This window comes from Trichechus manatus, unplaced genomic scaffold (assembly GCF_000243295.1).
Source record: "Trichechus manatus latirostris isolate Lorelei unplaced genomic scaffold, TriManLat1.0 scaffold00082, whole genome shotgun sequence".
Lineage (NCBI taxonomy): Eukaryota > Metazoa > Chordata > Mammalia > Sirenia > Trichechidae > Trichechus > Trichechus manatus.
Window position 1 is genome coordinate 9568878 of NW_004444018.1, and position 14751 is coordinate 9583628.

The window sequence follows — 14751 nt, forward strand, 5'->3', positions numbered from 1 at the left end:
GGCTATAAAAGTGCCTTGAGAATTGTAAAGCATCAACAACAAGATGGTAACATGTAGAATATGGGGTGTGTCCCACAGGGCGACCTCGCTTGTTGGTACCCAGAGTACAGGGCTTTGTCACACTCTTTTTCTGCTCATCCACCCTCTCGCCCCATTTGCTGCCACGCTAGGAGCCCAGCCTCTGTCCCTCCACAAGCCGCTCCTCCTCACAGCTCAGTCACCCACATCCTGACAGGCCCTTTGCTCCATCATTTCAGTAGCTTAAGAGACATTTCCTTGGAGTTAATATGCCCAACTTTTTATCAAATCAGCAAGTAATAGAACTCTTGAAGTAGAGAAGAAAGCCAGAGACACACTGTTACCTCTGAGATGTCTAGTACTTGCCATGGGGAGTCACTGTCTGCAACCCAGAGGTCGAGGCTGCTCTGCCCCCACCTGACAGGACAGGAGCCTAATGTGGGTAGGGTGGCCTGCTCAGCTGACTCAGCAGGAGTATGGCAGGCCTGGGCCTCCAGCCTCGTTGGACTCTTGAGGCTGAGCTCATAGTTTTTGAAACTCTGGGTCGAGACATAGTCTGGTTCATGAGATCAGTTCAGTAGGTCACCAAGCCAACCCCTTGCCATTGAGTTGACTGCGACTTATGTGTCGGAGTAGACCTGTGCTCCATCAGGTTTTCAGCAGCTGTTATCTTACAGAAGTAGATCACCAGGCCTTTTTTCTGTGGTGCTGCTGGCTGAATTCGAACTGCCAACCTTTTGGTTACTAGCTGAGAGCAAACTATTTGAGCCACCCAAGGACCTAGTAGATCACCAACCAATGTTTTTTTAAAAAAAGAAAATATTAGAGTGTATTGTATAGAGTGAAGGAAAGTATCAAAAAATGAAGCTTTGTTTCAGTTTGGGTGTGTGTACACACATAGACAGACATACATGGGTGTCTGTACTGGCCAGCACACTAGGCCATTCCATATCCGCCATGCCTGCGTGTGGTTGGCTATGATGAATGTCTTTGGAATGATAGAGCCACCAGCCTTGTAGCCTGAGCCCTACGTGTTTGTGAGCTGCAGAATTCCTTTCGACACCCAGACCACATGTCTGCTCAGGCCTGTCACCACACAAGTGTGCCCCACTCTCTTGCAGGGATGCCCTATCCTGGAGCAGTTACAGGCAATTCAGGTTCTCAGTTCTGTATCATCAGATGGAGGTCTGACATGAATGGCCTCACACACCTGCTCTCTATTCTTCCCACCCCAGATTCTCAGAGCCTCCCATTTGCAGCCAGCTTCACAGAACACGCTGGGAGGGTGAGCCAGAGTCCCGGCGTGTTGGTGTCTGTGCACTCAGCACTGTGCTCACAGGCTTCAGGAACCTGCCTAGGTGCTAAGTGAGGGCCGCGCCCACGCCTGCCAGCAGCGTTTTTCACATCAGTTCAGCTCAGTGTATTGAGGGTCCCTTGAACTGAAAACTTTGAAAAGATTTTCAGACTAATTTTTATTGGACCACAGTATTCAAGGGTGCACATTTTTATGTTATTCAAGACTCGATGTCACTGCACGTCATGGGGAGAATCCAGAGACCCATGTTCTTTCTCTGTTATCATCATTAGTGCTTTACATGTTCCGTGTGATCCTCACCTCACGGTCTGAGGCAGGGAGTTACCGTCCTCGGTTTGTAGATGAGGAGACAGGTAGCAGGTGAGGCTGTGGCTGTCAGAGGTAGGTCTGCCCCCCACCCTGCTCCCACCCCTTCTGGCCCAGCCTGCCTGTCACCCACTCTGCTCTTGAGGACTCAGTGAGGAGGCAGATAAGGGAAGCCTTGGTAAACAAAACAGAAAAAAGGGCTCCTGAGCGTGAGACTGTTATGGCCATGGTGCAGGGTATATGAGTACCAGGCCCCGCACCTCCCCCACCTCACGAGCTCCCAGCCTTCTTACTTCCAACACACCTTTTCCTGACTTTCTTCTGCTTTCTTGCTCTTTTCCTACTTGCCTGCTCTCCTCCCCCTTCTCCTTCCATCCTCCCTTTGCCCTTTCTCTTCCTTGCTCCTCCCTTCTTTATCTGAGGGTGACATGTTGATGTATTTGGGGCTAAAATGTTGGCTAACCCTAGAATTTCACGTAATTCCTAGCATGAGTTTGGAGTGATTTTATGAATTTTAGTCACAGTTTTAAAAGTCACTGCATTTTTCAACTCTATTGAGACATAATTGAAGTACCATAAGATGTGAATATTTAGTGTACAGCTTGATCAGCTTTGATATATGTATACTCCCATAGAACATTAAACAAATTAAGAAGCCACAGAAAGATAAAAATTAATAAATTCAGGTACACACAATTCAAAATTTTTTGCATAGCAAAGCTACCATGAACAAAGTTAAAGATGACAGACTGGGGGAAATATTTGCAATTTAATCAAAGACAAGCTTAATTTCCCTAGTATTCAAAACCAAGGGTCTAACAAATTAACTAGAAAAAGCCAGTAATCCAGCAGAACAGACAGTTCAGGAAAAGAGTTGACGCTTGTGGATGCAGGCTCAGCCCCCCTCAGATGGGCTTTAAGCTGCCTCAGGGGGTGTTGTCACCTGCGCCCTGTCCACTGGCCCCAGCGGTCCCTGAGGGAAGGCCCAGCCAGCACAGGGGGCACGGGACTTGGGCTCCCCCTGCCCTTGAGGCGATCCTGGCGAGCGCCCTTGACCCTGTCCCTGCCTGTGTAAATGGTCTCTTCTTCAAGCTCTCTTCATCAAAGGCAAACTGCCTCCGTGGGCGCCATTGTTGACTTGTCAACAGTGTGATGACTGGGTGGTGGTGATGGCAGGAGCGTGGTACTGCAGCCTCGTGGAAGGCAGTGATGCGTACCTGCTGTTTTACCCAGGCCTCCTCACCTGGAATCTTAGGCACAGATACCCTCAGACATTTAAAATGACACACGTACCCAGCTTTCCATTGCATTGTAGGTGGTTTTCAGTCTTTACCACACAAACACAATGCCATCGGCGGGGTCTGATGAAGCTATGGTACAACTGTTAATGCAGAGAACAAGAAACCGCTTTGTGTGCTTAGGCAATGATAGGTCAAAATATTCTTCAATTAAATTTAAAAAATAAAACCAGGGTACAGATTAGTGCAAGCCATGCTGTTATTTGTGTTAAATGGGAAGGAAAGGCTATAGATAGAAATTGTGTGTATGTGTGTATAAAACAAACTGGTACAGTAGCCTCTGGGGACAGGGATGGGAAGAAAATACTATTGTTTTAAAGTATTTTGTGCATTACTCTAGAAAAAAAATTCTAATGTAAAGCGATGGAAACGTTTCTTAGCAGAGTTGATTGTCTTAGTAGAGTTGATTTTTGGTTTAGTTTTTATGTGTAACTGAGATCAGTCTCAGTCTGGTTGAGACTAAAGTGAAACCGTTACATTTTTCTCCAGACTCCGCTCCCAGCTGGTCCATGTCCAGGCTCCTTCCCTTCTGGGGAGCCGAACCCTTGTATCAGGGCAGGTGCCACATGTTGCCCCCCATCCATTATAAGTAAGATTCAATGCTCCTTACTAGGTCCAGGCTGGCCCGCTGCAGTCTGAGGCTGGACAAGGATCTGAGCTGGTCAGTCCCCTGAAAGAGGGGTGGGGGCAGGTCTGCCTCCAGGCCTGGGAGGAGAGGAGAGGCGAGGGGATAAAAGGGTCTCCTAGGGAGGCCTGGGGTTACCAGCCCTGTAGCCATTGCTGCCACCTATCCACCAGTTCCAGGAGTAGGAAAGGCCCCATTGCATCCTGTTGTATAAGTACAAGGAGCTCTGAGTCAGTGCTGTGGCCAGCCTTCAGCATTCCCCTGGGCCTCTGGTGAGGGTGGGTGCAGAGAAGGACCAAAGGAATGTGGCCCTCACCCTGGAAAAGCAAACTCCTTCCCAGGCTTGACAAGAGGACTGCGGATCAAGGGGCTTTGTCAGGACTGAGACTGAGAATCGCCTGCGGGGGTCTGTCCCCACCCCTACCCCAGCATGCTGTGAGGGGCAGAGCAGATTCCGGCTGAGAGCCCCACCAGCACTCTGGGGACAGAATGCTGGGGCTATTGGGAGTGCTAGGACATTGAGGGGAGCAGAGATGCCCACGGAAGCCTGTGGGGCTCCAGGTGCTGACATCTGTGTGTGCGGCATCCCCATTGCTCATTTTTAACCTGAGGAAGTTAGAAAGGACTTAAGGTGGCTAAACGTGTTACCTTCAAGTTGCCTCCAACTCGTGGTGACCCCATGTGTGTCAGAGTAGGTCTGTGCTTCAGAGGGTTTTCAGTGGCTGCTTTTTTGGAAGTAGATTGCCAGGCCTTTTTTCCCAGGCATGTCTTGAACCTCCAACCTTTCAGTTAGCATCAAGCACGTTAGCCGTCTGCGCCACGCAGGGAATTAATTAATCAACAAACACGAGCAAATACGTAGAGTGGACAGCTTCCTTAGTCTAGACTTGCTTCTGAGTCCTCTGTGGCTCCAGCTCCCGGCACATAGAGTTCTACTTTCCTGGCACTATAAGTTAGGAAGGAACTTGACACAGTGTGTTATGGCCCCTTTCAAGGATTATAAAGATTCTTCAGTGATCTGGAGGAAGGATATTCCATCAGTGTCCCCTTTGGAAATATTGCTGGGAGAGTTGCTGCCAGCTTTTCAGGAAGTTCCCCATTCCATGTGGTCACAAGTAGCTGTGCAAATTATGTGTTTCTTGACCATTCGGGGGGAGGATAAGGATTGTCTTTGTCCCTGAGAGAAACACGAAGAGCCGTAAAACCATGCACACAAGCAAGAAGCATCTGGTAGGCTCTCAGCCTCACAGTCCTTTCTGTGATGTCTTTTAAACATCCTGCCGTTGAAATATTGAAATGTTTTTAGCCCTTCATGATGAAAAGGCTTGCTTGTTTGTCCTGCTGTCCTCGGGGATGGGGTATCTGCACTTCCTGGACGCCATGTTAGTGTCCAGGGGTCAGAAGACTCCATCTCTTATGACTGTGACAATCAACTATTTTTAACAGTAAGAGAAGTGGAATTGCTGAGCTCATATTTGTGGTGAAAAAGCCCCTTTCACTGGGCCGTCTTACGGATCTTCATCCACTAATGGGGGAGCAGCCCTGTGGGCCTCATCATGCTAGGAAATAGGCTGTGGTTTGTACTGCGTTACTTTTTTGTAAGTAAGATGAAGGAAAGCACAAAAAAAAAGAGAGGAGAGGCTAAACCCTCTGGTTTCAAAATCAAATCGAAAAAAAAATTTCCCAAGTTGTAACTGACAAAGAGCAAACCATCACCAAGGCCGTGATTCGATCAGGCCACACGGGATGTGACCACTTTGACGCTGACACAGTTCTCACATACACGACCCTGTTCAAGGCTGGTGTGAGTGCCGTCCCCACCTTGCAGTTGAGAGGCATGGGCGGGAGGCTGTCCAGGGCTCTGCTGGCTCACAGCCTGGGTGGTGGAGCAGCAGGGCCTGGTCCCAGTGTGCATCCCAGACACATCCACTTGCCCAGCCACTCTCCATTTCCACGAGGCCCGCACACAGAAGGCGTGTCTGCTGGTGCGTGAAGTCAGGAAAGTAGTAAGAGGGTCAAGACCGCCGAGGGCTACTTCGGTTCTCGTCACCATCCACAGCTGGTACTGGGATCCGAGTGCGGGGAGTGGTGTCCTGTACGTGATGCTGCCACCTAACCATGGGGCCTTACGCTGAGCTGGCTTCTCTCAGCTCTGCTCACATGTCCTTTGGGCTCAGAATATTTTGGCGGCTGCCCTTCCCGTCTTGATGTGGTGTTCATTGCTATTGGCTGTAGAAAGCACCATTTTGTTGAAGATGGAAAGTTCTCCCAGTCGTGACCAGCTTTCTTTTGTTGTGATGGTCCGAGGCCATGGGTTCACTCCCGTAGGCCTCTGAAATGCCTTCGTGTGTGTAAAGACGTGCACGGCATCCTGTTCGCAGAAGTTCAAAGGCCTGTCTGCCTCCTGCCCAGGGCAGGACAGAGGAAACCCCGGAGCTAACACCTGGTCTCAGAGGCATGGAAGCTGGGGGCAACGATTCTTTCCAAAAGATTTGGTTTTTCCTTCATTCCGAATTGTGTGTAAATTTATTTATAGTAGATTAAAGGAGAGATCCAATAATGATATGATTCAGAAGGTTCTGGCCCAAACATTGAAATTCCTTACATTTTACTGTTGCCACAAATCGATTCCTGTAAAGGGTCTCCCTCGTTCAAAGGCAGTAAAAACAAGCTGTGATGTCAGGAGGCTGTTTTTAAATGCTTGTGTGTGCTTCCAGTTATTGGCTAATGCTGACCCCATGGTGGAGTATAAAACGGCAGGCTGCTCGTGGGCTTCGATCCGGTGGGAGAAGGCCTAGGACTGGATGGATTCTGAGAAGCCCATTCAGGAGGTCCCAGGGCAAACTGCCATGTGAGAAATGTGCCTGCGGATCCCACCCCACCTGACTTCCCTGTCTGAGAGCGGTGTCTTCTCAGGAATGTCCAGAGCAGCATCTTCCTTCTTTTATTCTGCTATTTATTAGAATCAATAGCATTGAACCAAATCAGTTATTACCAAAAAAAAAAAATCAGTTGCTGTCGAGTCCGTTCTGACTCATGCCAATCCCATGTGTGTCAGAGTAGCCCTGTGCTCCATAAGGTTTCAGTGACTGATTTTTCAAAAGTACATGGCCAGGCCTTTCATCCAAGCAGCCGAGCACATTACTCATTTGTGCCACCTGGGGACTCCAAGTCGGTTATTAAGAAAACTAAACGGTTGTGGTTTTAAAGGATAACCTCACAAGGAGGACGAGCAGCCCATTTGGGGATTTGCATTTAATTTTCCAGTTATGTTTTGCTTTTATCTGTTATCTTGCAAAATCATGTTTAAAAACAGTGAGAAACGTCACTGAAACATGCCCTCTTTTCCCCTAAAATTGACTAACGGTCCTCCTAAATAAAAAATGTGCTTTCCTTTTTTTTAAAAAAGAAATTAACCTAAAAAATTTTAACGCTAGAAGCATCGGTGTCCCCAAGGTTGACCTACTCCAGAGAGTCACTCTGTATAATACAGAAGATTCTTTATCATTAGAGTCATCAAGCATGCCAGTTTGTTGCTCACTGAATTTTCTCCCTCATTTCTGAAGGTTCGCCATCGGTGGTGTGAGCTCATTGTCAAACACAAATACGCAAAAGCGTACGGACAGGTGGAGCGCTTCCTGCAGGGGGACCAGGTGAGTTCCATTCCCCAGTTGGTGGGGCTTAAACATCACCCACCTCTGCCTGTCCAGTGTGCCTAGCTCACAGGCCCGACTGGTGGACATTTCTTTGTAACAAATATTTTCCACAGACTTTCAAGGAGTGGCAGGATCTTCACTGACAGGCACACTTTTGAGCTGTTTTTCCTGCTTTCTCTTGGTGCCCCTTTAGAGCATTGAATTCCATATCTGAAAAGCTCCCTTGGTTTTACCTGGGTGGCCCAAGTACCCAGAGCTCCCTGTGGCTCTGAGTTCTGTCAGGTCTGAGCTGTGGCTCCACAGTGTCCCCATGGCCCTGTTCTGCAGTCCGTGTGCGGGTTAGACCAAGAGCCCGGCTGGTTGCAGAGGTCTTTGCGTCCGCACCTAGGAGCCAGGCCACACCCCTGGAGAGCGGTCCTCACTGTTGACCTAGGGAGAGTGGCCTCCTTCCAAGGAGCCACAGAAAGGATGTGTGTAAGGGCACAGTAGTTAGGATGCTCATGGACTTGGGGTGTTCACGGACTTAGCAGTCACAGAATTGGGGCATTCACAGACCTGGGGTGTTCATGGAATTAGGGTCATTCACAGCCTTGGGACATTCATGGACTTGGGGGTGTTCACGGACCTGGGGGTGTCCATTTGGTACCTGATACGTGGCTGTAGTGTACATCACTCCCTCACGTGTTCCAGATCGCTGCCCCCACCTCCACACACCTATGTGCATGTCTGTGGTGGAGTGTGAGAGTGGGTTCCCTCTGCTTCTGGAAGTCAGCCTTCACCTCCTTCCTGTACCGGGACTAGTGTCGAGCTCTGTGGGCTGAAGGAAGCAGCTGCTTCTCAGTGGGGTGGGGAGAAGGCTAGGAGTGAGGGCAGGGCAGACAAAAGGACTTTTGATGGGGTTCTGAGGACTGGGGGCAGCTAGCAAGTGAGGGCGCATTATTCCCACAAAGAAAAGTACATGACTTTGTACCAGAAGAAATGTCACATTTGCACAATGGAGCAAGAGGTGTTTGAAAAAACAGAGGCGCAGGAACAAGGAGGAGTTTTAGGACAAGGAGGAGTTTCAGGACAAAGTATGGGAACAGCTGTGCCCTTAACGTGTATTCTGAAAACCAGAATTAACTGCAGTATATTTTGCGCCATGGTCTTTGCATTTCTCAGCTTTTTCAGGGAAGAATTTTGAGCCCCTAACTACCTAATTTTTAGCTTGTACTCTTTGAGATCTTTCCTTTAATTTGCTCCAGCAGAACATATCTGCGGCAGAGCTAAGCTTGGAACGTGAGAGAAGGCAGAACCAGAGGAGCTTATCGCTCTCCCAGAACGTAATTGGCTGTGTTAAAATGTGGGAAAATGCAGGTGTGCGTCTCCGCAGCATTGTTTTTGTAACAGAAAAGCCAGTGTGTACTGCGGTGGTCAGGGAAGCCGGAGGGGAAGCACTGAGGCTGTGCTGAGGGATGGGCGCTTTGCCTGGAGCAGCATGATGATTCTTCTTCACCTGTGGCTGCGGCGTGAGGTAGACCTCACTCCCTAGTAGGTCATGGACTCCCTGAATTAACGCTGCCAGCTCTGCCCAGGGACACGCTTTCGTGGAGGAATCGTGTCTCTGTAACGTGTACATGCGTCTTTGTGTGCCGCTTTCAGCCATGATGCTTCCCATGCTGGTCGTTGTGGGGCCTGTCTCTCCAGAGCATTCTTAGTGGTCACCACTTTAGACATGCTCCCTCCTCACTCTGACCCTCAAATCCTTAGAATCTGGTAATGTAATGATAGCTGAGAATTCCTCAGGGTGTGGGTAAGAGCAAGGAAGGAAGGGCATTGAAAATGCAGGGCTGTCCCTTCTCCAGGGTCTTTGTAATTTCCAGACCAGAAAGTTTATGTGAAACAAGCATGTGTGTGTGTGCACGTGTGTGCCTGCATGGCTGTGCGTGCACGCACACATCATTTATTTTACTTGTGTCCTCTGGGCTTTGCACCCTTGCAGGCCATGGGCATCTACCTCTATGGGGAGCTGATGGTGAGCGAGGACGCCTGGCAGCAACAGCTGGCCCGCAAGTGCTTCGAGCTGACCAAGGAGCAGATGGACAGAGCCTCTGCCCAGGTGGTGGCCGAGATGCTCTTTTAAAGAGGTGATTCTCTCCCTTTCCTCTTCCTTTGTTTGGTCTTAACCAGATACTTCTCTTAGGGACCAGGCGGTGAGCCGAGACCACTGCAGCGTCGGTCTCCGCACCCGCACGGCGGCCTTGGAGAACAGGTGGGCAGGTGCCTTTGTGCAGCATGAGGCCTGAGTCCCTGGAGCCTCACTCTGGCCATAGTGTCCACAGGGAAGCTGCAGCTGCCACGTCAGTGCAGGATGGCTCTTGTAGGCCCTGCTGAGGCCACTGCAGACTTTGTTACACGTGGAACCAGAAATAACGGCGAACACCTTGAGTAGACCTAGAAGCTGTAGTGGGAGGCGTGGTGGGGTGTCACCGTGAGGTTGTCAGAGTCCCGTCTCCCCGAGGGAGGCGCTGCTGGGTTCCCCTGAGTCCTGCGCCTCCTTTTCTCCTCTAGGCCTCATGAAGCTGGGAGGTTACTCGGGTTGTACTTCAGCCTGGCCTGACTGATGGGCTTTGTGAGCCCCCCAGCCAGCCTGCGTCACACGTCCGCTTAGTGACACCACGTGTCCTGAAAGCTAGTCTTCCTACCCTTTACCTCACTGTCTTGGAGGTAAAGGGTCTGGAGTGGGAGCCTACATTATTTAAATTGCTTCCTCTGCTAATTGTGCTCGGAATCAACCTATTAGATTTACTTCTTCACAGTTAGTTTTTAAATGCAGGTTTCTGTGTTGTAAGAGTAATTTGACAATGGCACATAAAGTTTTGTAAGTAGAGCTGTGGGATTACAAATCTGTTTTTTTTCTCTGGTACTCTCTCACTTCTGTGTCTTCAAGGTTTTACATGATACATAATAGGGTATGTCTAATTTTGTCTCTTCTTTTAAAAAAAACTTAGCTTCAGATCTCAAGCATTTTTCACATTGCTGTATAGCTTCTCTACAAATGTAATTTTAATGGACATTTAATATTTTTTGTTGATACTATTAACCCTTTGTTTGACATTTAGTTTGTGTATAATGTTTTGCCCTTATAAAAACCATTTTTGTCTAATATGTGTAAGTATCTAATTGATCTGAAAGAACTCTAATACTGAAGAGAAAAAAAAAACACCTGAAATTCTGTAAAGTGTGATCCTGTTCTTCCAGAAGAGTCAGAGCCTGGTTTACGAGGAAGAGGAAGTAGTGAGCGTGATTGCGGGGACTGCACATCTTGTGGTGAAGTGGCTGTCTGCAGACACGTCCCGGACGCTGCACCTTGGGGCAGTAGTCAGGACAGGCCAGTTTAAAACACAGGAACGGCACAGTTACCTTGTTGCCAACCTTGTGCGGTAGTCAGCATAAATCCGTTTCTCTTTAGATTTTTAATTTCACAGAGTTTGTGTTTCTGGAAGTGTGTGAAACTACAGCAAGGCAAATTAGTCCTTTGTTTCTTCTGCCTCGGATTTAGAGACCTTCAGAGGTCACACCATCTCAGGGTTCTGCATTTTGCTTTTTGGCCCCAGGCAGGCAAAGGAAGGAGTATTCCTGGAGATGGTCTGCTTTTTACCCCCGCCTCCCTCTGAAGTCCCATTCCTTTCCCTGCCACTGGTTCTAGATGAACGCAGGGCCTCCTGCTTTCTCCTTGAGGAGCAGTGGTGAGGGCTGCGCCTTCCAGGGGTCAGGAACCTTCCCAGCCTGAGAGCGCCCAGGGCCATCCCCAACCACTTGGGAGGGTGCGTAGTCACCTTCTTCACTCATTCTGTCCCACGGCTGGTTCCACAGCTGCACTGACATTTTCATAGTGTCACTGAGTCCTTTTAGATTTAAAAAGGTATACCTCCAGGACCCCAACTCAGTGAACAAACAAACAAAAGCAGAGCCTGTGTTGTGTCCTGACAGGCCTGGAGGCACGGGTGGGGTGTGGGTGGTATGCAGAGGGGGCACTTGCCCTGAGCACAAGTCCAAGGGGATGAGCCCTGGAATGACATTCCAAGGCGCCACAAATACGAAAGGTACCCAACTGAGGCAGCTGGACAAGAGGGAGGGGGAAGGCATTTCTGCTTACACATCGCTGCTGTCAACATCTGTTCATCTTGAAATTGATGGGGGGGAACTTAGAGATTGCCCCTGGGCGCTCGTTACCCTCGCTGTGCCCCTGCCTGGAGGTGGCTGTGTCCCCAGCGGCGCAGTGAGTGCGGGGCGTGCGGACTGAGCGGTGGGCGTGGCGGCGGTGCTCTCTCGACTGCTCTGGCTGCTTGGGTTCCTGGCATGCTGATTTGTGACTTAAGATTAAAATCACATTGCCAGGGATTACCACGCAACCACGACCTTGGCTGCTCCTCCAGAAACCATAGTTCCTCTCTCTCTGCAGTTGGGAGAACGGACGCATCTCGTAGCTCTCCTTTGGAAACAGGACGCCAGCGACCACAGAAGATGGGCTCCCGCCCCTTAGTTTTGCCCAGACCGATGACCTCTCTGACAAGGTGCAGAGCTTAGCTGATTGGTGAACAGTGATTGGTTTCCGCTTTGTTCACAGTGGCTAAGTTCTGCACCTGAAGAGAAGGTGAGATGGGGGCAGTTAAGTTGGAGCCGCTGGGCAGAGCATTGCTGACTGGGATGGCCACTTCTGAGTGGTCATGTCTGGAGAGCACGTTTCTGGAGGATGAGAGAGCTACTCGGCTGAAGGACGCACTGTCTCCTGTCAAGAATGCAAGGAATATACCCAAGGCCCTTAAATGTGTCTACAGAAATAAAATCCAGTAACTAGTAATCTGTCTAAAAGGTCAAATGTATTGAAAGCTGCAAGAGTGATTCTTATAAAAAACTAAGGCCAGATCCATCAGGAAAGTCTATTGAAACTGTGTCGGTGGTGCGATGGGTGTGGCTGGGCCGCGTGCTGTCAGGAGGTGCCTGGTTGCGCTCTCATGGGTGGTGAACTCTCTTTTGTATCTGTAGTCTAGGTCTCTGTCTTCTGCAGCCACTAGTGACAAGACGGAGCTCAGCGAGGCACTGCTTCTGCGGGCTGTCGATTGGACCCGTCCTCCGGTGCCTACTGAGCTGATATCAGTTCTCATTTCACACACTGGCTCAGTTCAGCAGGAACAGGAGTCGAGCCCTAGAGCAAAGAGACTTCCCGTCTGTAAGTGCCGGAGGCTCCTGGAGCCCAGCCCCACCAGGCAGAGACTGACCTGAAGCAGCCATCGCCAGGACCCGCCGGCCGGCTCCCCTGGTGCCGTTTGTATGTGTCCGTGTGTGGGTGTGGGTCACATCCCAAAGTTAAGTTGGCGTGGAAGGACTACCTGGCGCTCAGAGGCAGGACTCGTTAGTGCCCAGCGTGGTGTGGCCCTGGCAGGTGTAGTGGGCATTGCCCACCTCTTCACCCACTGGGTTTTAGGCTTTCTGAAAGCAGTTGGAGGAAATGCAGATCCAAAGTGGGATCTCTTCCTCCCATCTGCCTGCCTCCTCAGTGAAGCTTTAATTACAACCCATTTGGTTTTATTATTCTGTGTGAGTAAAGTGAGCATGAAATGGTACAACTGTAAACCTGCCCTCTGGCTGCGGGACATGGCCGGCCTGGCCTTGCCCTCCATGCAGACCCTTTCTCCAAAGCTGGGGGAAAGGCGCACAAAGGTACTTATTTACTAAGACCCCTTTTACGAGAATTCCTCCGTCGTGACTGGGTAGTAAATTTTATTGCTGTTCCCTTTGCAGGAAAGATCACAGAGAGATCCTTTTTCATACATCCACTCCCAGCCCTGGTGGGAGCAGGCTTCACTGACCCTGGACATCAAAGAAGGGATTGTGTGGCTGCTAAAGCCATCAGCCAACAGCCACGCTGGTGTCTTGGTCCCCCTCTTTCCCTGGGGCTGTGCTGGTGCTTTGTCTCCTGCCCTGGACTTGCCATCTCAAGATTTTGAGCCGGAACTGGACCTCTCCTATGATTCTAGGCAGTTCTCTCACAGAAACACTGCTGAATGTTTTCCATCGATCCCCTCAGCCTGTGGCTCCACATGCATATTTCTGTTTTGCAGAAAGTCACACCATTTCTGTGTCCTGGCACCAGTGATCCCCGTTGGTGTCCTCTTGTAGGTCATTCCAGACAGATGCTGCAGAATTAGTTTGATTGATATGTCCAATGTTTAATTTTCCTAAGGTATTAGTACCTTTTTGTAAAAGTGCAGGGTAAGACTCTAATGTGTGTTAAAAATAAAATACTTGATTTGTTTATTTTTTTCGTATTCCTGTCTGTGTCTAAATTTGATACTCTTTAAAAATAAGAAAAATAATCTGTAAGAAAAGTGTATGTTCTCCACATTCTGATGCTGTTCCTTCTCCAACTCACTAGTTTCTTTATGGTTCTCAAGGTACTGTTGATACTTTTTGAAGCCTTAAAGTAAAAGGGAATTAGCTAGTGAGATGGCTGACTGAGTCAGGGGGCAATTTCTTCTTCTAAAATTTAGAATTGGAGGTACATTCAGGCACCACAGGAGTCCGTGGTGGTGTCCTTTTTCTTTCTCACATACGTATGAAGTTTAAAAAAAAAAAACCTCTGGAAGGACAGATGCTAGAAACAAGCTTTCTAGTACTGTCCAAAGGGAAGAATGGTTTTAAAATGCCACGAGAAGAATGTATAGTCTGCAGAGTCATGTCATCATGTAAGAGGCTGAGGTGAGTAAAAGTAGTCAGCTTAGAATGCATGTACACAGATAATACATACACAGACATAGTGAAATATCCGCCATAAAGAGAAGTGACGTTCTGAAGCATGTTACGACATGGATGAACCTCGAAAAAACATGCTGAGTGAAATAAGCCAGTCACCAAAAAAAAAAAAAAAAACTATATGATCCCACTTAAATGACATATCTAGAATAGGCAAATGTATACAGACCAAAGTTTATTAGTGGTTACTGGGGGCTGGAGGAAGGGGAAAAAGGGGGGTATTGCTTAAGGAGTAGTGAGTTTCTGTTTAACGTGATGAAAAACTTGGGACAGTGGTGAATGTGATTAATGTCACTGAATTATATACTTAAAAATGGTAAAATGGCAAACTTTTTGTTCTATATGTCGCCACAATAAAATTACCAAAAAAAAAAAAAAAAATACCAAGTTTTCCTTCTGCCTCTCTTTGGGGGTTACATTCCTCAGGGGCCCTCTTGTTCTGGCTTATTTGGGGTGATGTGAAGCTTTAACATACACCTGCATTAAAAGCTCTTGACCAGATGTTGGTCTTTAAACCCTTTATTGTAACAGTGGCTGTCATTCTAGAAGGTTCCCTAGGTATTTGCTCTGCTGTTACATGTACTTGGTAAATAATTTTTTCTTTTTGAAGACGGTTCTGAGCAGTTTTAATCGCCTTGAATATCCTATTTGTAGAAAAAATGACTTTAAAATTGGAATAAATAACAAAAACCATGCTTTCTATGAAGACAGAATAAATGGTGGTTCCTGCGCTGGTGT

The 14751-nt window shown here is 48.5% G+C and overlaps 1 protein-coding gene across 2 annotated transcripts in view; it reads left to right on the plus strand.

Moving 5' to 3' along the window:
* The window catches only part of AOPEP (aminopeptidase O (putative)), a 473908-nt gene extending 460748 nt beyond the window's left edge, over window positions 1-13160 (plus strand). For both annotated transcript variants that reach the window (XM_023735817.1, XM_004381324.3), the window contains 3 exons: window positions 7129-7215; window positions 9200-9344; window positions 13003-13160. In XM_023735817.1, the coding sequence (XP_023591585.1) occupies window positions 7129-7215; window positions 9200-9340 (228 nt within the window). In that variant the 3' untranslated portion in view covers window positions 9341-9344; window positions 13003-13160. The remainder of the gene's footprint in view (window positions 1-7128; window positions 7216-9199; window positions 9345-13002) is intronic.
* Window positions 13161-14751: the final 1591 nt, after the last annotated feature.